The following is a 25,770-nucleotide window of genomic DNA, read 5'->3' on the forward strand; positions in this document are numbered from 1 at the left end:
ACACTGACTCTTGATATGCCTTTCTAACCCTCCAAGTGCATGGAGCATTATATAAGGAAAAGGGCCTGTTAAACTCTAGGGGAAAGGACATAAAATATCAACAAGAAATTCTACAATTATTAGAGGCAGTGTGGAAACCTCAGAAGGTGGCAGTCATGCACTGCAGGGGACACCAGCGAGCCTCCACCTCAGTGGCCTTAGGAAACTCCCAAACTGACTCAGAAGCTCAAAAAGCAGCATCTACCCCTTACTGTGCATCAGTAGCAGCCCCCTTACTCCCTCAAACACCTGACCTGGTACCTACCTATTCTAAGGAAGAAAAAGACTTTTTCCACACAGAAGTGGGGCAAGTAATAAAAGAAGGATGGATCAGACTGCCACATGGGAAGGTAGCTGTGCCACAGTTGCTGAGAGCCACAGTCGTACTGGCCATGCATGAAACCACTCATCTAGGTCAAGAGTCACTTGAAAAGTTGTTAGGCCGGTACTTCTACATCTCACACTTGCCAGCCCTTGCCAAAGCAGTAGCACAATGGTGTGTTACTTGCTGACAGCGCAATGTGAGGCAAGGCCCCACTGTTCCACCCAGCATACAAGCTTATGGAGCGGCTCCTTTTGAGGGTCTTCAGGTGGATTTCACAGAAATGCCAAAATGTGAAGGTAACAAGTATTTGCTGGTTCTTGTGTGTACTTTGGGTGGGTGGAGGCTTATCCAACACAAACTGAAAAGGCCTACGAAGTAACCCGTGTGCTTCTCCAAGATCTTATTCCTAGGTTTGGACTGCCCTTACGAATTGGCTCACATAACGGGCCGGTGTTTGTGGCTGACTCGGTACAGAAGACAGCAAAGGCATTAGGAATCACTTGGAAACTACATGCCGCCTACTGACCTCAGAGTTCTGGAAAGGTGGAGCGAATGAATCAGACTATCAAAAATAGTTTAGGGAAAGTATGTCAGGAAACAGGATTAAAATGGATACAGGCCCTTCCTATGGTATTGTTTAAAATTAGATGCATCCCTTCTAACAGGATACTCCCCTTATGAAATACTGTATCATAGGCCTCCTCCTATACTAGGGGGACTTCCAGGCACTCCCCGAGAGTTAGGTGAAATTGAGTTACAGTGACAGCTACGGGCTTTGGGAAAAATTACACAAACAATCTCAACTTGGGTAAATGAGAGGTGTCCCGTCAGCTTATTCTCCTCAGTTCACCCTTTCTCTCCAAGTGATCGCATGTGGATCAAGGACTGGAACGTAGCCCCTTTGCGGCCACAGTGGAAAAGACCTCACACCATCATCCTGACCACCCCCACGGCTGTAAAGGAGAAGGAATCCCAGCCTGGATCCACCACAGCCATGTGAAACCTGCAGCTGCTGAAACTTGGGAGGCAAAACCGAGCCCAGACAACCCCTGAAAGTGACTCTGAGGAGGACGACAAGCCCTGCTCCAGTCACATCCGGAAGCTGACTGGTCTACGCATGGCCGAGGCATGAGGAGAATCATCGTGGGACTCATTTTCCTTATAATTTGGACTTGTATAGTAAAAACTTCCACTGATTTTCCCCGCAAAGAGGATGATGCTCTCAGTGTATACATCAGGTTACTGAGGTAGGGTAACAAGTTAAAACAATCTTTCTGTTCTATAGTTACTATGAATGCCTAGGAACTTTAAAAGGAACATGTTTATATAATGACACTCAGTACGAGGTATGTAGCCCAGGAAACGACTGCCCAGATGTGTGTTATGATCCCTCTGAGCCTCCCAGGTCCACAGTTTTTGAAGTAAGATTAAGGACTGAAGACTGATGGGGACTTGTAAATGATACAAGTATTAGCCAAAACAGAAGAAAAAGGGGTGCCCAAATGCATAATCTTGAAATTTGATGCCTGTGCTGGCATTAAGAGCAATAAGTTAGGAAGGGGTGTGGCTTTTGATTGGGAAAAAGGCTATATGACCAAAAATAAGTATATTTGTCATGAATTAGGACTGTGTGGAAATCAATGTGGATACTGGTGTCATTTGGGCCACTTGGATAAAAAATGAAAAGGATCCAGTGCAGCTTCAGAAAGGAAAAAGTGGCCCTTCCTGTACTAAGGGACAATGTAACCCCTTAGAGCTAGTAATAACCAATCCCCTTGATCCTCGCTGGAAAAAAGGGGAGCGTGTGACCTTAGGAATCGATGGGGCTGGACTGGATCCTCGAGTAAATATCTTAGTTCGAGGAGAAGTTTACAAACTCTCTCCTGAGCCAGTGCTTCAAACTTTCTATGATGAACTAAATGTGCCAGTACCAGAAATTCCAGGTAAAACAAGAAATTTGTTTTTGCAATTAGCCAAGCATGTAGCCTAGTCTCTCAATGTCGCTTCACATTATGTATGTGGAGGAACTGTAATGGGAGATCAATGGCCACGAGAAGCCCGAGAATTAGTACCTACAGACCCAGTTCCTGATGAATTCCCAGCTCAAAAGAATCACCCTGATAATTTCTGGGTCCTAAAAACCTCAATTATTGGACAATATTGCATAGCTGGAGAAGGAAAAGAATTCACTCACCCCGTAGGATGACTTAGTTGTCTGGGACAGAAACTGTATAATGGTACCACAAAAACAGTCACTTGGTGGAGTTCAAATCACACAGAAAGGAATCCATTTAGTAAATTCCCAAAGTTGCAAACCGTGTGGACCCATCCGGAGTCCCACCAGGACTGGACAGCCCCCACTGGATTATACTGTATATGTGGGCATAGAGCTTGTGCCAAATTACCCAACCAGTGGACAGGTAGTTGTGTTATTGGCACTATTAAACCATCTTTCTTCCTACTGCCCATAAAGACAGGCAAACTCCTGGGTTTCCCTGTCTATGCTGCCCGAGAAAAGAGAAGCATAGCTATAGGAAATTGGAAAGATGATGAATGGCCCCCTGAGAGAATCATACAATATTACAGACCTGCTACTTGGGCACAAGATGGCTCGTGGGGATACTGGAGCCCCATTCACATGCTCAACCGAATCATACGGTTACAAGCTGTCTTAGAAATAATCACTAATAAAACTGGCAGAGCCTTGACTATCCTGCCCTGGCAAGAGTCTCAGATGAGAAATGCTATCTATCAAAATAGATTGGCTCTCGACTACTTGCTAGCAGCTGAAGGTGGGGGTCTGTGGGAAATTTAACCTTACTAAATGCTGTCTATACACAGATGATGAAGGGCAAGTAGTTGAAGACATAATTAGAGATATGACAAAACTGACACATGTGCCTGTGCAAGTGTGGCATGGATTTGATCCGGGGGCCATGTTTGAAAAATGGTTCCCAGTGCTAGGAGGATTTAAAACTCTTATAATAGGAGTTATAATAGTAATAGGAACCTGCTTACTGCTTCCTTGTTTGCTACTTGTACTTCTTCAAATGATAAAAAGCTTCATCACTACCTTAGCTCACCAAAATGCTTCAGCGCAAGTGTACCATATGAATCACTATCAATCTGTCTTGCAAGAAGACATGGGTAGTGAGGATGAAAGTGAGAACTCCCATTAATGAGTGAAGTTCTCAAAGGGGGGAATAAGGGAGGAGACCACCCCTCATATTGTCTTATGCCCAATTTCTGCCTCCAAAGAAAGAAGTGAAAACTAAAAGGCAGAAATGGAATCACAGGCAGATAGCCCAGCACTGTGCCCTGGGCCTGGTAGTTAAAAATCAACCCTTGACCTAACCGCTTGTGTTATCTATAGATTTCAGACATTGTATGGAAAAGCATCGTGAAAATCCCTGTCCTGTTCTGTTCCATTCTGATTACCAGTGCATGCAGCCCCCAGTCCCATACCCCCTGCTTGCTCAATCGATCACGACCCTCTCACATGGACTCCCTTAGAGTTGTAAGCCCTTAAAAGGGACAGGAATTGCTCACTCGGGGAGCTCGGTTTTTGGAGACGTGAGTCCGCTGCTGCTCCCAGCTGAATAAAGCCCTTTCCTTCTACAACTTGGTGTCTGAAGGGTTTTTGTCTGCAGCTCATCCTGCTACACTTTAAGGAAAGATAATTCTATTATCTGTTTACCTACAGATGCATATTTAAGTACAAAAAGACCCCAAGAAAATTTTAAAACATCTTGATTTAAAAAGGCATGTTTCACGACCCAAAATCTTAATGCAAGTATTTTCTCAAGTATAGATATACCTGTCCAGCATTTTTCTGATTGATAAGTTGATCTCCTGCTATAAGAGAATCCCAATTTTGCTGTCTTATGAGCTCTTTAACTTCTTCGTTAGGGAGATCGATTCGATAGTTGAAATCACCACACCAAAACACATAGTCATGGGAAAACAGCATCCTTCCCTGAAAGCAATGAGATAGAATTTTAAATTCAAAACAATCAATGTTCAAAAATGTTTTACAACTATTTCTTTGCCTGAGATATGCTTGTCTCCTCCCATGTCCTGTTTCTTTAACCCAACAGTAATAACACATGTGAAACGAAAATAAATCTCAGGACCCCAAAATCACTAAGCCCAGAGAAAAATCAAGCCAGGAACTATGACAGGTAAACCTGCCTCCCATTTTACTCCTAAATAAGATAGCTCCAAAGATAAGAAGCTACATAACTCCCTCACAATTTGCCCACAGGAAATTCCTTGTGGACAAAGTATAGACTGAACTCAAAGTCATCCCTCTGAGACTCACCTGAGACAAATGCACATCTGACTGCTTCCTCTGCCCTATTGTTTATGCAAAAATGCAGATTCACTGAGCCACACTAAATTGTGTATTCAGTGGAAGGCTGATCTAGGACTTAAAAGAATGCAACCTTTTGCGTCTTATCTACTTATAACCTGGAAGCCCCCACTTCGAGTTGTCCTGCCTTACCAGACCAAACCAGTGTACATCATACACATACTGACTGATGTCTCAGGTCTCCCTAAAATGTATAAAAGCAAACTGTACCCCCGACCACCTTGGGCACATGTCATTCTGAATTCTGGAGGCTACATCATGGCCACATCCTTAACCTTGGCAAAATAAACTTTCTAAATTGACTGAGCCCTGTCTCAGATATTTTGGGTTAACACACATGAAATATCTATTTAGGTGAATATTCTTAATGTTTCTAGGAACTATCTTAAATTTTCAAAAACATTGATGTAGAATTTGGGGCAAATTAAAATATATTTCAAAGCTTTATCTTCAAGAACAAGCAGCAAGAGCTTACCATAGGAAAACTCAATTTTCGTGCTATTTCTATAAAATCTTCATTTCTTTCTTTGACTTGTGACTGCCCTGCAGCAAAGTGGCTACAGACGAAGCAAAGGCTGGTTGTATGGAAGAGCATTCGGATTGCAACTGCTCCCTTATTTCCAGTTGCACCTCCCATTCCAGTCTTCACAGTATCAACTGCAACATCCCTTTGAAACAAAGAATTCTAAATCGCAGATTTGAAATTTCAAGAGTTCCATGTGCATAGGAAATGAGGAATATACATAATCATTTAAGTACACATGGTATGGTACTTTGAGGGCAAGCCTTTGAAATAGTACAGTGAAGCTATTGGTGAGTCTTTAATCAAAACCCCCAAAACCCCATTTTAAAACAAGAACTATGGATAGTTTTTGTTTGAAGAACTGAAACAATAAACATTCTAGGCTTTTTTCTTGTTATTTAATGGTAGGAAGTAGCCTTAGAGGAGTGTTCTGTTTACTGACCTGATAAAAGGAGCATGCTGTGGTCTGATAAAAACAAACAAACAGACGCCCACCAACTGTTCAGAAGCCAGCAGCACATACTTGTTGTCTCTGGAGATTGTCTTCTGAAGTTCTACAGCCCAGAGCTTCTGATTTGTTGTGCTACAAGAAAATATTAAAAAGAGAATTTTTTAAAAAGGTATTGACAATAGCCTATTTTATGACAATTGTCAATTATACCTTTATCTACCCAAATATCCTAAGACTCTGAAGGAAGCTTAGGCTGTTTTTGTTTCCTTTAAAAAGGAAAATCTACAATTTAGCCAAAAGAAAACCACATTTCAAAATCTAATCTATTACTTCTTTACAAAGAAAATATAAAGACATTAAATGGCTACTCACTGGGTGAGTAAATTCAAACTTATACATTTTACTTTTTCCTTAAGTATTCATTAAGATCACAGAGAAGTATAGAAGTATCTGTGGGAGATTGGTTTCAGGACCTCCCATGATACCAAAATCCAAGGATACTCAAGTCCCTTACATAAAATGGAGTAATACTTGCATATAACCCATGTAAATCTCTTGTATACTTTAAATCATCTCTAGATTACCTATAATACCTAATACAATGTAATTAGTTGTTATATTGTAATGTTTAGGGAATAATGATACAAAAAAGTCTGCAAGTAAAAAAGACAAAAAAAAAGTCTACACATGTTCAGTATAAACACAATTTAAAAAAATATTTAATATTTTGATGAGTTGAATCCAAAGATGTGAGACCCATGGATAAGGACAGCTAACTGTGCACATATATGTGACTACATGTGCTTCCAAATACATTTCCCCACTTTTCAAAATTTTTCTAAATTATAACTAATGTCTTTTTTAAAAATCTTGCTATGGGAAATTAGAAGACATAATCATTAAATAAACCACCATATACCCATTTCAAAATTACCAACATTTTGCCAATCTATTTTTTCCATCCTCTTCACCTTATCACATTTAAACATTAATAATTCCTTAATATCATCTAATAGTTTATACTTAAAGTTCCCCATTTATTAAAAAAAAATCTTCTAACAGTTGGTTTGTTTCTTTTTTAAAAAGGGTCCAAACAAGGTCTACATATTGCATTTGCTTGTCATGTCTCCTAATCTCTTTTTTCTTGAGATGGGGTCTCACTCTGTCACCCAGGGCTGGAGTGCTGTGGCAGGATGTCGGTTCACTGCAACCTCTGCCTGAGCTCAAGCGATCCTCCCACCTCAGCCTCGCAAGTAGCTGAAACTCATTCCTCATCTTCTCAATGAACCTTATCTTGATCATTCATTTGAGACTTCCAACACTTCCCTGTGTCCCTATAGTTGATCCCCTTTTCCTTTCTTTTCCATTGCACTTTTCTAACATGCTGTATAATTTACTTATTGTTGTTATTGTTCACTGTCTGTTTCTTCCCACTAGAATACGAAGTCCATGAAGATAGGGATTTTTGTCTGTTTGATTCATTGGAGGTACTTAGAGTGGTACTCAGTAGGTACTGCTTAAATAAATGAATAAATATTCACCACTTTATTAAAGAAGTATGTGTGTGTGTGTGTGTGTGCATGTGTGTATATATATATACATATACATATTTGAGACAGAGTCTTGCTCTGTCACTCAGGCTGGAGTGCGGTGGTGCGATCTCCACTCACTGCAACCTCCGTCTCCCGGGTTCAAGTGATTCTCCCTGCCTCAGCCTCCTGAGTAGCTGGGATTACAGGCACGGGGCACCACGTCCAGCTAATTTTTTTGTATTTTTAGTAGAGATAGGGTTTCACTATGTTGGCCAGGCTGGTCTCAAAGTCCTGACCTCAAGTGATCCACCTGCCTTGGCCTCCCAAAGCATTGGGATTACAGGCATGAGCCACCACACCCAGCCTAAAGAATTTGATTAAACCTAGCCTAAAGAAGAATTTGATTAAACTCTATTTAGACAAACAATTGATCCATGCACTTAGTACTAGGAACCCTCAGAGTTATAGTCTAGTTTAGGACCTGAATATATTTTTCAGGAAACATAATCAAACAACAAAATGGGTGAAGTTGATTTCTTTCCAATTTTCCTGATGTGAATTGTTTTTCATTTTGCCTAATAAAATATTTGTCACTTGCAAGATTGATGACTATTTCAGCCTACAATTTTCTCCTAAAAATCTTTTAAAATGTCATAAAAGATGGGAAACTGCTGAAATTTAAAAGCAAGCATACTTTGTTAAAATAAAACACTGAAGTTTTAAGCCTCACTCATATAATTTGCATTTATAATATGGATCCAGAACAGTGTTCCCAAAGTGTGATCTGGAGACATCTTTGAGGGTTCCCAAAGCCCATGGGGTCACAACTATTTTCATCATACTATTAAGACATCTTTCACTGTGTTGACTAACATTTGCACTGATGGTGCAAAAGCAACAATGGGTAAAAGTGCTGGTGCTTTCACTCGAATTCAGGCACCAAACTATACTAGTCATCATTACAATCCCCACTGCCATATACTTGCAGGAAAAAAAAAATGCCACTTTGCCTAAGAATGTCCTTGATGAAGCAACAGACATTATTAATTTTATTAAAGCTCAACCCAGGTCACATCTTTTTAATATTCTGTGTGATACACAGGAAATACATACAAAGCACTTGTGTTGCATACTGACTTATGATCTGTAACTCAAAAAAAGAAAATGCTTTAAATTGTGAGTCAAACTGCCACTTTTTTTTTGGAATACAATTTTTCCTTAAAAGAACTAATGACAGACGGTGGTTATTCAGATTTAGGTTATATGGTATTTTTTTCAACTAAGCCTGTCTCTTTAAGAAAAACAACCAAGAGCATTTGTTTTCAATGGAAAAACTTGAGTTTTCAGGCAAAAATTAGTATTCTGGAAAACTTGTATCTGCTACCATGATCCTTACAGCTTCCCAACAATTATTTTCTGATGCAGTTACCAATGATGGTAATTAACCAATATGATGCTTTGATATTATATAATGAAATGTGTTAAAATTTGGAAGTGCTACATAACTTAGGGAACCCAAGTGACCAATACATGATGTTACAAAATCATGCAAAGGTAAAAGATGAATTTTAGATAATAGAGCAGAAAAAGTTCATCAATATGGTTTCAGATTCCATTTTGCAACTAACCTTTAAGACACTACCATTTGGTGTAGTGTCTTATCCACACACTACACCAAGATAATACTTCTCTGTTATCTATACTACAGCAGAGAATAAATGATCTGTTTTGGTGTAGTATCAGAGAAGAAATTATCTAGAAAGGTTATTAAAATATTTCCTTTTCAAACTACATAGTTATGTGATTTTTCTTCATATACTCCAATCAAAACAACATACTGCAGCAGACTGACACAGAAGTAGATGTAAGAATCTGGCTGTCTTAAACTAGACATTAAAGAGATTTGGAAAACTACAAGACAGTGCCACCCTTCTCAGTAAATTTTTTGTTTTGAAAAAGTTATTTTTCAAAAAATTTATTTTAAGTTAGCATGTAATAGGTTTATTATTGTTTTTAAGTGAATTAAATGTTTTTAAATTTTCATTTTTAATTTCTAATATAATAAACAAAGATATAAACAACATTAGCAGAAATTATTTAACATTCTCAATATTTTTAAGTGTGCAGAGAGATCCTCAGACCCAAAAGTATGAGAAATGCTCTTTTACAGTTTTACGAGCACCCTTCCATTTATTATTTCAAACTATCCTTGCAACAATTACTTAATTATCTGTCCTCCATAGTTTCCCTCAACTGGCAAATTTTTCAGTGGATTAATGTGGCTAGCTTACCTTGCACTCACAATGTTTCCAGCATTCAATTCTACCATTTCTTCAAAACCAATTGCAAATATATCAGTTGGCTTACTTCTTTTATCTAAAATTAAGCATCCAAGAAATACTTTTAAATATAGCCTCAGGCAAATGGCAACCCCATCCAACACAACATAACACCAGGTTTCATAAAGACTGACTTCTGTGTTTTGAGTTTAACCAAATTCATATTAAAGGCAAACACTCTTGAGTGGAATGAAATTATTAAAATTTACTTTCTATTAGGGTGTCCTAAGTTTGCTTCTTTAAGACGGTTATCCTTGAAGATTCTTAAGCCCTTTCAGAATTCACTTTGAAAAAACTCTTGCTAAAGTTTTTACCAGGGACAGCACAGAAACAAATCATTTCTCAAATCAAAATCTCACATAAAACTGGAGAGAGAAATTATTCAGAAAAGGCACAAAGAATAAAGTGACTGAGAAACTACCTCAAATTGCTGGTAACAGTTGGGAGGAATTTTTCACATTCAAATTTGAAAAACATAATCTTGATCTTTTTGCTATTTTCTGGGTGAAAGAAATCCAGGAAAACTAGGAGAGATCCAGAAAGTAAGACACATCACTCTGTCTAGCTGCTGGCACTCTGGAAACTACAAGGACTAACGGAGAACAGAGCTGCCTGAGAAAGCAGCCCAGGGAGACTTCGGGTGCCCCAAGTTTCTAGAAATGAGGACAAATAGCTAGAAAGAGCCTATATGGCCAGATGCTACAGCCCCTGCCTGTAATGCCAAACACTTTGGAAGGCTGCGGTGAGAGGATCACTTGAAGCCAGGAGTTTGAGACCAGCCTGGGCAACATAGTGAGACCCCCATCACTACAAAAAAATAAAAATAAAAAAATTAGCTTAGCATGGTGGCATGCCTGTAGTCCTAGCTATTCAGAAGGCTGAGGAGGGAGGATCTCTTGAGCCCAGGAGTTTGAGGTTATCGTGACCTATGATATGGAGACTGCACCCCTGCCTGGGCAACAGAGAAAGACCCTGTCTCAAAAAGAAAAAAAAAAGAAGAGCCTATAAATAGTCTGAACTAACACTGAAATTAAAAAAAAAATTATTGACTGCTATTATGTGCAAGTCTCATGCATACATCATCTTATTTAATCTGCCACAAAAACATCTTCTAAGAAAGATTATTTTTATCTTTTATTTACAAACAGGAAGCTTGCCCAAGTTCACACATAAAATGCAGCCTGGCATACACACTCTAAAGCCAAACTGCCTGAATTCAAATCCTGGCTTTGCCACTACTGCACAAACATGGGCAGGTTCCTTCCCTTTCTATGTCTCAGTTTCCTCATCTGTAAAATTGGAATAATGGTGTCTATGAAATAATAGGTCAGCTCTGAGGATTAAATGAACACATGTAAAGTACATAGAATTATAGTGTTAGCTGTTATTTTATCATCATTACTATCACAACTTCAAGTTAGGTTCAATTAAGTAAGAAAGGGCATTTTAGGCCAGGTGCAGTGCCTCACGCTTGTAATCACAACACTTTGGGAAGCCGAGGCGGGTGGATCACCTGAGGTCAGGAGTTTGAGACCAGCTTGGCCAACATGGTGAAACCCCATCTCTACTAAAAATACAAAAAATTAGCCGGGCATGGTGGCAGATGCCTGTAATCCCAGCTACTCAGGAGGCTGAGGCAGGAGAATCGTTTGAACTCAGGAGGTAGAGGTTGCAGTGAGCCGAGATCCTGCCACTGCACTCCAGCCTGGGCAACAAGAGCTAAACTCAATCTCAAAAAAAAAAAAAAAAAAAAAAAAAAAAGAAAAAGAAAAGAAAGAAAGGTATTTTAATAAAAAGTTTGGGGAGAATCCCAGGGTTTAAGATGAAACTGATGAAAAATAACTAAATAAGAAAAATTTTATCTCACACCATTTCCTATACACATCACCCTCACATATAAAACTTGGTAATTATATACTATTTTAAAAAGGAATTAAAGTTAATTTTTAAAAAGAAGAAAATTAAGTTCATGATTCTAATCAAAATCTTTTTCTTTCTTTCTTTTTTTTTTGTTTTTTTGTTTTTTTGAGAAAGAGTTTCACTCTTGTCACCCAGGCTGGATGCAGTGGCGGGATCTCCGCTCACTGCAACCTCTACCTCCTGGATTCAAACATTTCTCCTGCCTCAGCCTCCCGAGTAGCTGGGATTACAGGCGCACACCACCACACCCGGCTAATTTTTTTATTTTTAGTAGAGACGGAGTTTCACCATGTTGGCGAGGCTGATCTCAAACTCCTGTCCTCAGGTGATCCACCTGCCTCGGCCTCCCAAAGTGCTGGGATTACAGGCGTGAGCCACCGTGCCCAGCCCAAAACCTTAATAAAAGTATCCTCTGCTCAATGTTTGGTTCTGGCTATTTATTAACAGTTTGGTGCAGAGAACCCAAACTGAATGCCAACAAAGTTTTTCAAGGATAAACCAGTGCTCTTAAGTTATTACATAAGTACCAATAAATATCACAAGTTTTATAAGGCTGCTCAAGACCCACTCTGACATTTCTTATCTTAGTAACTAAATAGAGGATTAAGAATTGAAAAATGGGACATAGTAGGTTTGAAAAATAAAACTCAAGTGGTCAATTATATTTTAATTATGTAATTTTAATTAAAATTAATAAATGATCAATGTTAAATGGACATAATCTTGGTTTATGTCCATAATCTTGGTTTATGTCCATTTAAAATAAAAACAAAACTAGATTTTCTTATATGTGTGGTTGCCTTCAAAGAAATCTATGTGTGAATTCCTACTTCCTGAGAATCAATTATGGAAAAAAGATTTTTTGTTTTACCATCATATATTTTTATGAAGTAGAAAATAATGGTCTAGAAATTTTAAAAAGCTGAGATTTTAATAGATGTGATCTTTAAAGATGTTGGTCTTCAAATGTATAGCTCCAAGTTTCTTTCATCAATTAATGCATCCTCTGAAGTGCTATATTTGTTTTCTAGATCAATACAACACAGTCAGGATTTATTAACTAAATCCATATTATAAAAAGCCAACCTTGAAACTCCTGGATGCCAGCTAACTTAGGTGCATCAAGAAGCCAGTCAGTGAGTGTCTGATTCTTAAAAGCTATGCTGCGAAATTGCTTCCCACCATTCACATTCCAGGTTCCGACACATACTCGAATTTTCTTGGGCTTTGAATATTTGTAGAAATTCTCACACATGCTCTTTAGTACTTTAGAAGATGCTAATCAAGAGAAGACACAATAGAATTTTAGCTGCATCAAACCATTTATAAAAATTGATTTTCATAACTGAGATACGATGTCCGCTGGAAAGCACAATTATTATCACAAGCACAAACAAGCAAAAGATACAGGCACAGGCACAAAAAAAGATCAGCCTTCAATGCAAAGCCTGGTATGAGGCAATTAACCAACACATCTTTAAAAAAAAAGTCAACATTAAATACAATAGCCAAAGTAAAAAAAAAAAATACTACACATACAGAATTATTGCAGCAACATGCAGAACAAATAGTTCTGTTTCAATGAAATGGTACATTAATGTACAAATCCAATGAACTATACATTTTTAGGAATATAGCAATTAACTTTCTACAATTTTCATTAAGAGTCTGGTAAAAATATAAATTTTATTTTTCTCCAAACAAAAACATTTAAGAACATTTACATTTAAGATTGTAGCTACTGACAGGCAGCTTAATAATGGCTCCTTGAGAAAAATACAAGCTGATATTTCTGAAAATGAAATCACTACTAAATGCTTCCCATCTCACTCAGAGTGGAAGCCAAAGTGCTTAAACAATGGTCCACAAGGCCCTCAACAATTTGTCTTGTTTTTCCACCCTCATCTTCCACTCTCCCTGGTGCACTCACTGCTCAGACACTGGCCTTCCTGCTGTTTCAAAAACATATGAGGCCTGCTTCCACCACAGGGCCTTTGCACTGGCTGTGCCCACAGCCTGCAACACTCTTCCCGCACATCCTTCAAGTCTTTACTTTCCAATGAGGCCTTCTCTGACCACTTTATTTAAACTGCACTCTGCCCTTAACTTTCCATTATCCCCTCCCTGCTTTATTTTTCTCTATAGCATTTATCACATTTATAAACTATGTATTTTGTTTATTTATCCTGTAACTGTCTCCCCTCATGAGAATGGAAAATCCATGAGGGCAGACATGTTAGTCTGTTTTCTTTATGGGAATACTCCTAGTAACTAAAAGACTACCTGGTACGCAGTAAGTGCTCAATAAATAATTGTTAAATGAATGAATGTTCAATACATTTTGAATCCTCAATCTCTCCCTTTTTTTTTTTTTTTTTTGGTCTACAACCCATCTTTTCCCTTTCTAAACCACATTCTATCTTGGTTAAATTCTCAGCATAGAACCTTAAAAGCACCTCAACCTAAAAATCTGTACTTCATTGGTAGCTAACCGGTAACAGGAAAAGGACATCAAAACTACTTTCACCTTTTACCACATGATCTTATTTTATTATGATATTCTCTTATGATACCAAGATATAGCAGTCTTATGAGGAAATGAGAGTGAAAAAGGCGAGTGATGTCTTAGTATTCTTGTAAAGATAATTTTGACCTGTGGAACTGCTGATTTAGATAAGTATATCCCCATTGTTTCCAGGGGCAGATATGCAGATTTCTCACCACCCAGCTGTTTGCTTTGATTGCTTGTATAGAGGTGTCTGGGTGGTAATGAAAGCAGATTACTTGTCTGGCCTGTTGGTATGGTTAATTCAAAGCTGACTGTACCCAGATAAAAATAATTCTCTACGATTATGGTTTATCATTGCTCTTAAAAATTGAAGTCACTGCTTGTTACCAATGCGAACATAGCGTCTATAATCCATTCTATATCAACACACAAGTTCTATAATAATTACACGGCTTAAAATATTCAGCAAGACAATGAACTGTGTGAATAAAAACGTACTGCCTCACTGTATGAACTAATAAAGTCAAGTCAGTTTTTAAATGAAATAAAAAGGTAAAAAATAGTCCTAGTTTATTCTTAACTGGTGGCACCTTAATGTGCTTAAAGAAACAGAGAGTCAAAAAAATAAAATAAAATAAAAAATTTTAAAAAAGAAATGAGTCTATGCTCAAACAACAGATGTCCATCCCTAAATACCATACTATTTCAGAAAATGGTGTTCATTATATAACTCAAAAATATATCTAGGTGCTCCCTTCCTCTACCCTTCTCGAGAAAATAATCAACAGCTTCTCAAAACATTCAGAACAATAACTAAGCCAAACAATTCTTAAGTGATAGCAAATCCTTTTCAACTAAATTTCTGGCAAGAGTTAAGCTTTCATTCCTTTTGCCACAGATTCATGTTTAAAGACAAGATCATAAACCTTGCCCAGAGAATGAAGACGTGAGATTCCTAGGAATAAATAGGCAAGAAAAATAATAAATAGTCTTTAGGTCTCACACACTTAACTATTCTTTGTTAGAAATCTTGGCACTTTTTAAAATTAAAAGATTTCAGATCATATTTTAGTGCAAGTCTATAGTTTTGAAACTATTTCATTCACAATAAGGAAATGCAACAATGCCTTCTTAAATATTATATGTGAGAAACACTGTTGAGTAGTCATAAATATCACGGATGGCACTCAGAAATTAATTCAAAGTAGTTACATCTGGATTTTTTTCCATCAGCCTATTAAGAGTAAGGCATAACACTAATAATATTTGTTCAATGAAATGTAAAAGTGAAATTAAAACTAGCTGAATTATCTTTAACTGGAATTAAGCAATTGCTACAGGAAGACAAAGAGCACTGCACATTTTCTTCAGAATGAAGTACTTAATTTTCTCAAGCTTGAAATTCTTTTCTCAGATTAAAACAAGATATCAATTTATCCTGTTAGGATCTGATGGCAAAATGAGAAAGTTTCCAATTATATGGCTTTATTTGTTTACAATATCGACTTCAGAAAAAATAAGAAAAAATTGCTTTTATTTATAGATTGATTTTCTATACTGTACCTGACTGTAATGTCTGTTCAGAAACTATGGATGCAACAAGAAGAAAACAAAGAATCATTAGTAAAAACAAGTTACAATTAAAATGTAGAGTATAGTGACAAAACATTTTGAGAAGACCTCACTTAAGTCAATTTGATGACTTTATTTTTTTCTGATAGCTATAGAACACCAAATGTTACAAATAAACGACAGTGATTGATACAAACCTTCTGCACCTAAGAAGAATCCTACAGTGACTCAGTGATATCCACCGTTTCACCATCAGAAGCTCCTAGGCCTGCGCTTCTAGCTGCTCCTGTGTGTATGTTATGCATGCATGCGCACATGTTTGAGAATATTATGAATATAAATATGAAAACCTAAGAAGATGGAGGATGTTGAAGATATGGAAGATACTGCCCTAATACACACCTTTTAGTATTCTTTCTGGGACTTAGCAGTTGATAAGTATAATCACTTCAGCTATAACAAGAAAAATGCATTCTAAAAACATCACCATGCTATGCAAATTTTGCAAATTCCCACAGTGTCCACAGGGCTTATGGGAAAAATGGGGTTGGGGTACCACATTCAAAAACTTCAACAATGACACATCAAAAAAGATAGGAACCTCATAAAAATAGTAGCAAGACATTACACATGTTAAATGGTTATGAAATGCATGAATATAACCATTAATAAGGCACTTCATCTTGAATGAAGTTGGCTTGTAGAAATGGGCATCAGGCAGAGTGCAGCTTGTAATATGAATAATGGAGAAAGGGATATCTGAAATTCAATGAAAAGTTGAAAGAACAGATGTGAATGGGTATGGCTTATAACACACATAGTGAACTGAGGCAGGGGAAGATGTTTGAGGTGTGTGTGCGTATGTGTATGTGTGTTTTATATGTTGTACATATTTCTAGCCATCTTAGTTCTGCTGGGTGCACTTTTCTGCATTTACCTAGTGTTGCTTCCCAGCAAAATCACGCATAAGCTCATGCAAAATTGGCCTTATGCTCAAACAGTTCCCTAATATATCATATTGGAACAAATTCCCATTCTCAGAACAAGCGTTACAGCAGAAATGACTGTACTTTTTTTTAAAGGTATGATTTTACTTATAGTAAAATGCGCAGGAAACTAAAAACACTAATGCTGAAGTTTGAGGATTACATAGGTCCCTTGTTTCTCCTCTTCTTTCCTTCAACCACTTACTTTCAATTGTTGCTTATTAATGCCTCCACATCAATGTAGGCACAGGTGGAAGGAGGTGACAAAACACAAATCAGTCAAGTCTCTACTTTTGGAAGCCAGGAAGAAAGCCTGAAGTTGAAAGTAGTAGCTAAGATCAGACATTTTTTGGAGTTTTAGTAGGTCTAAGTTCCCTAGCCCACTTACAGGTCCCTGAGGAACTGTCCGTAATTAACTACCTTTAGGCACCATGCAGAATTCTGAAATAATCCATAACCTATTTGACCAAGTAATTACCCAAGAATACATTACTTGATGCAGAAACAATTTTCTCCCACTTGAACAGGAAACATTAAAAAGTTTGGTTTAGGGCTAACAGAAAAAAAATTTCTTTTTCAGAGTGCTAAAAAGTTAAAATGGAAAAAATTTATTTTGTCAATTATACCTCAATACATTTTAGAGAAAGAAAAGGTAAGTCTAATCTATTAAGTTCTACAATGAATGTTGAGTTTTCCCGTCATGCTACTTTTATGTGCTCACTGATAGGAGAAGTTTTTTTTTAAAAGACACAGTGGAAGGTGAAAACCTATTCTGAAGGTCATATATTTATTTCAAATATTAAAATTGGTAATAGCAGTTAGTGCCCAATAATTAGCACTACTTTAAATTATTAATATGATTTAATGCTTATTCAAACAATAGCAATTAAAAGTTAAGACCAAGTTACAGAAACTTTTGGGATAGTGATTTAAAAAATAACCAATATAGGCATTAGTTTTCCCAGTAAAGCATTTTTCTGCATAATTAGATTATTAAATGCTGTATTACAAGTACTAGCTGAATATTCTATGAAATACTGCCTTGTACAAAGTTAACAATGCTTAATTATTTACCCCCTCAATCATAATCTATAGAAGAAACCATGCATGGGCCTCAGTTTACAGCTTAGTAATACCACTGATTGTACAAATATTTTAAAACAGACAAACTTCCCTTGGAGACTGTAATTTTCAAAAATTACCTTTACAGAAATCCCTTCAAAAACTATTTTAACCAACTAAAAATTCTGTGTAAATAAGTTTACATTTACCTCTTGGACCTTTAGGAATATAAATAACAAATAAAATATAAAGTGCACATACCACGCAAACTTCCAGTAGTTAAAAGTGCTCGAGCTTTGTCAGCTAAATCACTATTCAGAGTATTTCCCAGTAGCAAAACATCAATGGCCTCTTGCTTGGAGCTGTCAAAGAAGTTATTCTGAATTGTTCGGGTAACAGAACGAGCACCATCTTTTAACTTTCCAGCCTGTTAAGAAAGGAGCGCAGATTTTCATTTTAAATATTACTGATTTTACTCATTAGGTTTTTTGAAATTTTAAATCAGTTTTATACGATTTTAGTATAAAAAAGGACCTAATCGTTCTATTTTGAATATATAGTCATGACAATTAAAATGCCTCCAACATGTCACTGTTTCCTTTCTTCTTTTGGATTAAAGCTCTGCACAAAGAAATGAAAAAGCTCAGTGCTACAACCTCATCCAGTAATTACATCTAGGGCAACAAATGTTTAAAATTGCTTATTACAAAGGAAATAAACTGAAGTGAACTTATTTAAAACAAGAAAATTCCTTCTTACAAGGTAATTTGTAAACTTGGGGATAAAATGGGTAAGGAGAAATGGGAGATAAAAGAAGATACATTGAGCTTAACTGCCCCTAGAAAAACTTCAAATTACTTTGGTAGTAGAAAAAGAAAATGGAAATTGCTCCCAAATAGCTTACATGAGTTAAAATGAAAACTAAACCTAAGAATGAAGGTCTAGTCTCAAAAGAAATTTACAAGTACAGTTCATAAACGAATATTACATGTAAACTACAGTTTGTATATTTTGAGTCATTTTATTGCCCATGCAAAAATACATCATAAGATAATAAACTTATTCCTATAGTGAGATTCGATTATAACTTTTAATGAATATATATTTTACTTAGGCATGTTAGTTACCATAATGATTTATTTTGATCTTACAGATTTTGATGATTGTCAAAACAAAAAACTTGCGCCTTTTAGGAAATAACTTTAGTTTGCAATATGTAATTTTTATTCTTTAAAGAAATAACAGTAACTCAAGGCTTCTTTTTAGAATAAAGAGCCAATTTTCTTAAATGCCACTAAATGAAGAACCAGTTTTCTTCAATGCCATTAAATGAATGCTACTATATTTAATAAGCAATTAATGTTTGGCATTAAGTGTTATTTCTTTCTATATAATAACATATGCAAATGACATTATTTGAAAAGACACTCACCATTCACATTATCAGGCAATTAATCAAAAGGAACCCAGAGAAAAGGAAAAGAAAGAGCAGTTCAGATGTTAGATTTTAGTTCAATTCAGGCTAGCATATTTAATGTATAAAATTTTATATCTATATATTATGTTAAAGATAAAAGACCACTGAAAATATATGTAACCTCTGTACATATATTGTAGTCACTGCAGAAATGAAAAGGTAGAAGTATATAAAAGAATATTTTAAGCAATAGTTTGAGAATCAGCTTTTAATAGCAAGAATTATGTTATTTAAAAGGAATAAATCAAAGTTTAACAATTTGATGTTTACAAAAATAGGGACCACTTAAGAAGTAAATATTTGTAAAAGTCAATACAAATTATTTCTATGAGTTGAACAAAAGAAACTTTGCAGGTAAGGCCAATACCTCTGGGCAGAGGCATGGCATATTATGAGACACAGAAGAGGAAGACTTGGAAATTAAAAGAAGACTTGGAGACCATGAATGGTCTTTAAAGAATTTCAGTTGCTGTATGGAAGAAGCTGAATGAGAACTATAAAAGTGATAAATGTTCTCATTTCTATTCTTGAAATAATTTGAGAAATTGTGGAGATTTAGAAAGTTGATAAATTCAAGTGAGGCCAGGATCCTTAAAAAGTTAAACAATATTTAAGAATATAAAATAATGAAAACTATCTCAAGTATTGTTCCAAACTCCCTCAATAAGGGACAAACACTTGAGAAGAAAGTAGTCTGTAGATAATACCCGGAAATAAAAAGTAATGATCAAACAGACAATTATAATTAAGTCCATTCTTTTTTTTTTTTGGAACAGAGTCTCACTCTGTCACTCAGGCTGGATGGAGTGCAGTGGCGTGATCTTGGCTCACTGCAACCACCACCTCCTGGGTTCAAGTGATTCTCATGCCTCAAACTCCCGAGTAGCTGGGATTTCAGGTGTGCACCACCATGCCCAGCTAGTATTTTGTATTTTCAGTAGAGATGGGGTTTCGCTATGTTGGCCAGGCTAGTCTAGAACTCCTGGTCTCAAGTGATCCACCTGCCTCAGCCTCCCAAAGTGCTGGGATTATAGGCGTCAGCCACCACACCTGGCCCATATCTCACACTTCGTTGGCACATCTTGATAGCCACCTTTCTAAGGTAAGATAAGTAAAGATCAATTATGCCCTAATCTTGGGTTCCTAGTAAGCACTGCATAAGCTGTTGATGGACTTACTTGTCCAAGTGGCATATGTCACACATCTATTAACAGTAGGCACTGTGTTAAGTGCAGGGAACGCAAAGCCAAATAAGAGAGAACCCTTTATTAAGAGGTCTATGGTTTTAAAAATCATATTTGTAATCAAAACAAACAATACAAAAAGTAAAACAGATATACAAGGGAAATCATGAAAAAAAGAGCAATATATATCATCTTAGTGGATTGTCACTAAATGACTAGATATGTTATATATACATACTTCCCAAACTTAGGGAAATATCTATCTTCCATTTATTCACTAGTATCCACTGTGAAAGGAAGTATCAAAGAAGGCATAAAAGCACATTAAACAGAATTCTAAGACACATCTATTAATTTAAACCATCTATTAACTTTTAAAAGGCCATTTAAAACCTTTATGAAGAGAGGAAAAAGAGGATATTCTGTAATGTTATGATAGATCTAGATATACCTTCGCTTTCCCTTCAAGAGCTCCAGTTCCTGCATATATCTTACTGATTGAATCACCATTCACGGACCACATTGACCGAAAAACTTCTTGAAAGCGAGTCACCAACTGAGGCTTTTCAGCTAAACCAAGAGCTTCCAACTGTTTAGCTAGCATCTAAAAAAGCAAACAAGAAATTTTTATAAGTACATTAATATATTAATTGTAATATGGCTTTTAAGAACTACCAGAATCAAACCAAAAATTTATCATTATAGCGCTATTTGGGACTAGCTTCTGAAAACATAACAGTTTACTAGGCTGAGTTATTTCCCATCATTTCAATTTTTAAAACAAATACTGTATCAATGGAAACTACAAGTATTGATAAGGACTTCTTTCTGGTTAAATGATAAAATTTATCTTATTAAAGTATCCCTATAAATCAGAGTTGTTTACCTTGCCCACCTAAAAGAATTCATCAATCAACAGCCTGCATTAGAATAAAAAAAAGTTTACTTAGTTTACCTAAACATAAATAACTAGGTCTCTTTAACTTTTGGATTTGGCTTTATAAGTTTAAGTAATTAAGGTAAAAAAAATGAAAAAAAGGAGTTGCTCTTAAATTGTCACAAAATAAAGAAAATAAGTAAAACTTCTGAATGAAGTCATGACAGCTTTTTATGCATAAAATCCACATCGGTAATATATATAAGGGAAGAACTAGGGGGAAGAGCATGCAAGAAATTCAAGGACCTCTCGGCTTCCACAAGTCCTTATCACATATAACAATAAAAGTGTTCCAAAAAGTTATTGATCTTTATATGCAAGAATTCTAGCCTATAAATCTGACAGAGTCAATGTTCGATCTTTATCCAATCTGTGTATTTGGAATCTAGTCATATTCTATGCCTTGCATTTTAACTTAACTCTTTCCAATTTACGTTTTATTTTATCATGTAAGTATGGTGATCATCCATAATTACAGAAGAACCAAAAGCTAAAATAAGATTAAAAAAACCTTAAACTGGGTTCATTTAATTACCTAGAGACTTACACCAGAGCTGTTCTTTGCTAGCATGGAGAATAAAACAAAATGAGCCCCAGGGCCTCCTTTATCATTTAAATCTTTCTTCAAGGAACTGGGCAAAACTGATCTTATTCCTCTACTAGTTTGGCTTTGTCTATCTTGGTGTCAAACTTTGTAACCTGTCAACCAATTGCTATCCTAGGGAGTTTTCTAATTCCTAACTATCAACAGTGGAGAATCAGCTAAGTCAGATCCTGAAAACTAACATCTGTTATAATTTTGATGAAGAGGTCCAAGTACTTCAATAAGCTTATTATCAGAATCCATGTACATTTATTCAGCCACTTAAAACTTGAAACAAATCCAAGGCATGTGATAAACTCTTATCTAAATGACCAACATGCTTGCTTTCATTTTCTTGTTTCTGTCAAATTTTCTAAATAAATTACAAATAAACATCAAAAACATACTCAAAAAATCCAAACAGTAAAATTTGTTTAGTTACATGAAAAATATATTCTGTAGTAGAGAATTTTATACACTGTACTTTCATTTTTGAGATAAAGAACCTCAGCTGCAAAGTAACTAATTAACCAATACTCAGGTCAAATTTAAGATCATTAACTAGAGGAAATAAGAACACGTAACTTCCTATTGCTGTTTTTTTACAGTATTTGAGAACTATGTTAAGTTCTGATGGAACTAAACGAAGTTTAGTCACAGCCTTATAACCTTAACTTGCAGAGGAGGGAAGACTTAGAAAGCTCAGCATTGCTAAATAGTTTGTCAAAGAGTTGAGACTATGTTTATCTTAGGCTGAATCTGATGGATAAGTAGTAAAGAGAAAAAAAAAAAGAAAAAACGTTGCAAACAGCGACCTTATCAGAGAAGTTGAATTGCATTCATTTTCATTCTCACTAACTATGGCATTTTCATCTGATCCTGTTTTTTTATAGCTACTAATTTGAAAACACCAAACAAACTGGATTGGGTTACAAATTGTCAAAAATATAGTCCTATATAATTGTACATATGAAAATAGACCCTTCTTATCCTAAAATAGATTTTTAAAAGACAACACAGAGAATAAAAGGCCAAATACACACATACACCCACACCCACACATACATATTTCCTCCAAAAGACAGGGAAAAAATTGTTGAAATACTATAAACAGCAGATTTTAAAAGGGAGAATAAGGAACAACAGAAGTAGATAGAGAGCTACCTAAAGAGAATATCAAGATCAGGTAAAGGAAATATTTAAATCAAAAGAAAGTTTGGCCAAAAAAAGAGACAGAGATTAGAAGTACAAAATGAAGCATAACATTACATATACTTTCTGGAAAGTAATAAGAAACATAAGTATTCAAAAAGCATTTAAAGAGGCAGATGATACAAGGCACATACATTTTAATTTATTCTTTTACCTCTAAGCCAAGAAATGCCTGCACACTATTTGTTCTATCAAGACAATCCAAGCAGTTTGTTCGAACTGTACCACTCTGGCATCTGTAACCAATAAAGTTAAATATCCAGTTTGGAACAAAAATAAAGCTAAAACAAACAGTGAATAATTGAGGTAATTAAAATGTAGCATCCACCTTCCCTCTCCAACTTTTTATTACAGTATTCAAATATACAAAAAAAATTATACTGTGAACATCCATATACCCACCATTTAAATTTGACAACTGTTAACATTTTGTCACATATGCTTCATTACATTATCTATCACACACTTATTTTTAATTAGGCCAACAATTAGAAACTAAATATACATTCAGGTTTATGCTCTTACAGTTCTTCGCACATAAAATAAAAATATTTATAGAACAAAATTTTTTTAAACCTAAGATCTGTTATCTCTAATGACTGTGTCTACAGCATTGATGCTAAATAAAATACAAATTGAAAAATTAAAAATTTGAGCTTTCTGCGCTAAAGTTTCCCTTAACCTATATTCTGAACTTAACTCTCTTAACATTTACTTTTCTCCTCTATTTCACATACAAAAACTGAATATTTAAATTATACTAAAGCAGACAGTAAACAAAGCCTTTCACTTCTATTTGCATTTAATAATCTTTACTGGCATCAAGAAATATTAAAACATAAGTTTTAAAAGAGAAGCAAAACAGTTTCATATATAACAGCATGAAGTATGGAGCCAGACGAATCCCAGTTCTAACACTTGCTAATTATGAGACTTGCAGCAGATGGAAATGGGCATAATAATAGAGTCTATCCCTATAATTGTTATTGATACATGTTAAGACTTAAGTACGGCCGGGCGCGGTGGCTCACGCCTGTAATCCCAGCACTTTGGGAGGCGGAGGCGGGTGGATCACGAGGTCAGGAGATCGAGACCATCCTGGCTAACACGGTGAAACCCCGTCTCTACTAAAAATACAAAAAAAAAACAGCCGGGAGTGGTGGTGGGCGCCTGTAGTCCCAGCTACTCAGGAGGCTGAGGCAGGAGACTGGCGTGAGCCCGGGAGGCGGAGCTTGCAGTGAGCCAAGATCGCACTACTGCCCTCCAGCCTGGGCGACAGAGCGAGACTCCGTCTCAAAAAAAAAAAAAAAAAAAGACTTAAGTACACTGCCTGCTCCATAAAATGCGCTCACTAATGTAACCTCTCATTATTATTTGGTGAATACTAAAGAAAGAAAAACAAGTTTAAAATCAAGTATAGGATGGGTGAGATGGCTCATGCCTGTAATCCTAGCACTTTGGGAGGCTGAGGCAGGTGGATCACTTGAGCCCAGGAGTTTGAGCCCAGCCAGGGCAATACAGGGAGACCCCTGTCTCTACCAAAAAAAAAAAGGCCAGGCATGGTGGCACACACCTGTAGTCCCAGCTACTCAGGAGGCTGAGGTGAGAGGATCTCCTGAAACCAGAAGGCAGAGGCTGCAGGGAGCTGAGACTGCACCACTGCACACCAGCCTGGGCAACAAAGTGAGGCCCTATTTCAAAATAATAAAAATAAAAATAAAATGAAATATTTAAAAGATATTTAATTATAAACTTTAATTTTAAAAAGAAAATTTAAGAGTTCAACGTTAAGAATAATTTTTAATTAATGTTCCAATTCAAAGAACAGAGAAACAGAACAGTCAAACCTTTGAACTTCACTTCCATTGAAATAAAAAAATCCATAATCTAGAAACTTCTGGACTTGAGGTTTAAGAACACTATGTAATTTTTCTGCCTTTCCTCCCTTAACCATTTGATGATAGTCAAAATTCACCATCTGGATATCAGCAGCATGTTCAGAAGCTTTCAAATGACTCTGAAAGTAAAAAGGCAAATATTCATCTAAATGAAAGTAAAAAGGCAAATATCCATCTAAATATTCATCACATTTCATTGACACTGGCAATAAATCTTTTCCCTAAAGCCTCAAAAACTATCCCTGAGAGATACGGTGACACAATTAACATCAGTGTACTTAAATAATATTCTCATCTGGCTTAGGAAATAAAAAATTATTTCCAATTGCCAGCATTTTATTTTTACAACACAAACTTACTAACTATTTAGACCTATTATAGAATCTCAAAGTTATCTAAGACAAAGCCTATCAAAGACTGAAAGATTCATATTTTATAACTTCATTCAATACATACAAATATTCTTAAATTTTACCATAAAGTCACTCTGTAAAATATAATCTGTTTATTAACAATATTTATTTCACCAGATTAAAAAAAATAGCTATAAAATCAGGATGCTTTTGGACTTAGGAGACTGAACTTTAGAAAATGTTTTCTAACGATCTTGTTTAAGTTTATAATCTTATGTAACACCATAATTTATATTAATTCATTATTAATTCAATAAGTGTTCATTAAAATATTTTTTCTTTAGAAGTCAGGCAATTTGGGGGTTCTTTTTGACATGAAATTCTCAAGTTTTCTCTCATCAGTACAAGAAGGTATAGTGTTGCACGTATATAAATGCATCATTCACAATTCCATAGGTGAAAAACAATGACTATGGTTCTAGGAAGCAGGCAAAGC

General features: G+C 36.0%; 1 protein-coding gene across 13 annotated transcripts in view; it reads right to left on the minus strand.

The window, feature by feature from the left end:
* Positions 1-25,770, minus strand: part of SYNJ1 (synaptojanin 1) — a 99,777-nt gene that overhangs the window by 32,020 nt on the left and 41,987 nt on the right. For 5 of the 13 annotated variants that reach the window (XM_063601298.1, XM_034948274.3, XM_034948272.3 and 2 more), the window contains exons 9-18: positions 24,871-25,040; positions 23,178-23,259; positions 20,743-20,895; positions 17,892-18,057; positions 15,574-15,597; positions 12,588-12,779; positions 9,534-9,618; positions 5,702-5,842; positions 5,212-5,404; positions 4,182-4,340 (exon numbers count right to left, since the gene is read on the minus strand). In XM_063601298.1, the coding sequence (XP_063457368.1) occupies positions 4,182-4,340; positions 5,212-5,404; positions 5,702-5,842; positions 9,534-9,618; positions 12,588-12,779; positions 15,574-15,597; positions 17,892-18,057; positions 20,743-20,895; positions 23,178-23,259; positions 24,871-25,040 (1,365 nt within the window). The remainder of the gene's footprint in view (positions 1-4,181; positions 4,341-5,211; positions 5,405-5,701; positions 5,843-9,533; positions 9,619-12,587; positions 12,780-15,573; positions 15,598-17,891; positions 18,058-20,742; positions 20,896-23,177; positions 23,260-24,870; positions 25,041-25,770) is intronic. The other 8 variants (XM_003823995.4, XM_034948277.3, XM_003823997.4 and 5 more) reach the window with 3 other exon arrangements.

This window comes from Pan paniscus, chromosome 22 (assembly GCF_029289425.2).
Source record: "Pan paniscus chromosome 22, NHGRI_mPanPan1-v2.0_pri, whole genome shotgun sequence".
NCBI lineage: Eukaryota > Metazoa > Chordata > Mammalia > Primates > Hominidae > Pan > Pan paniscus.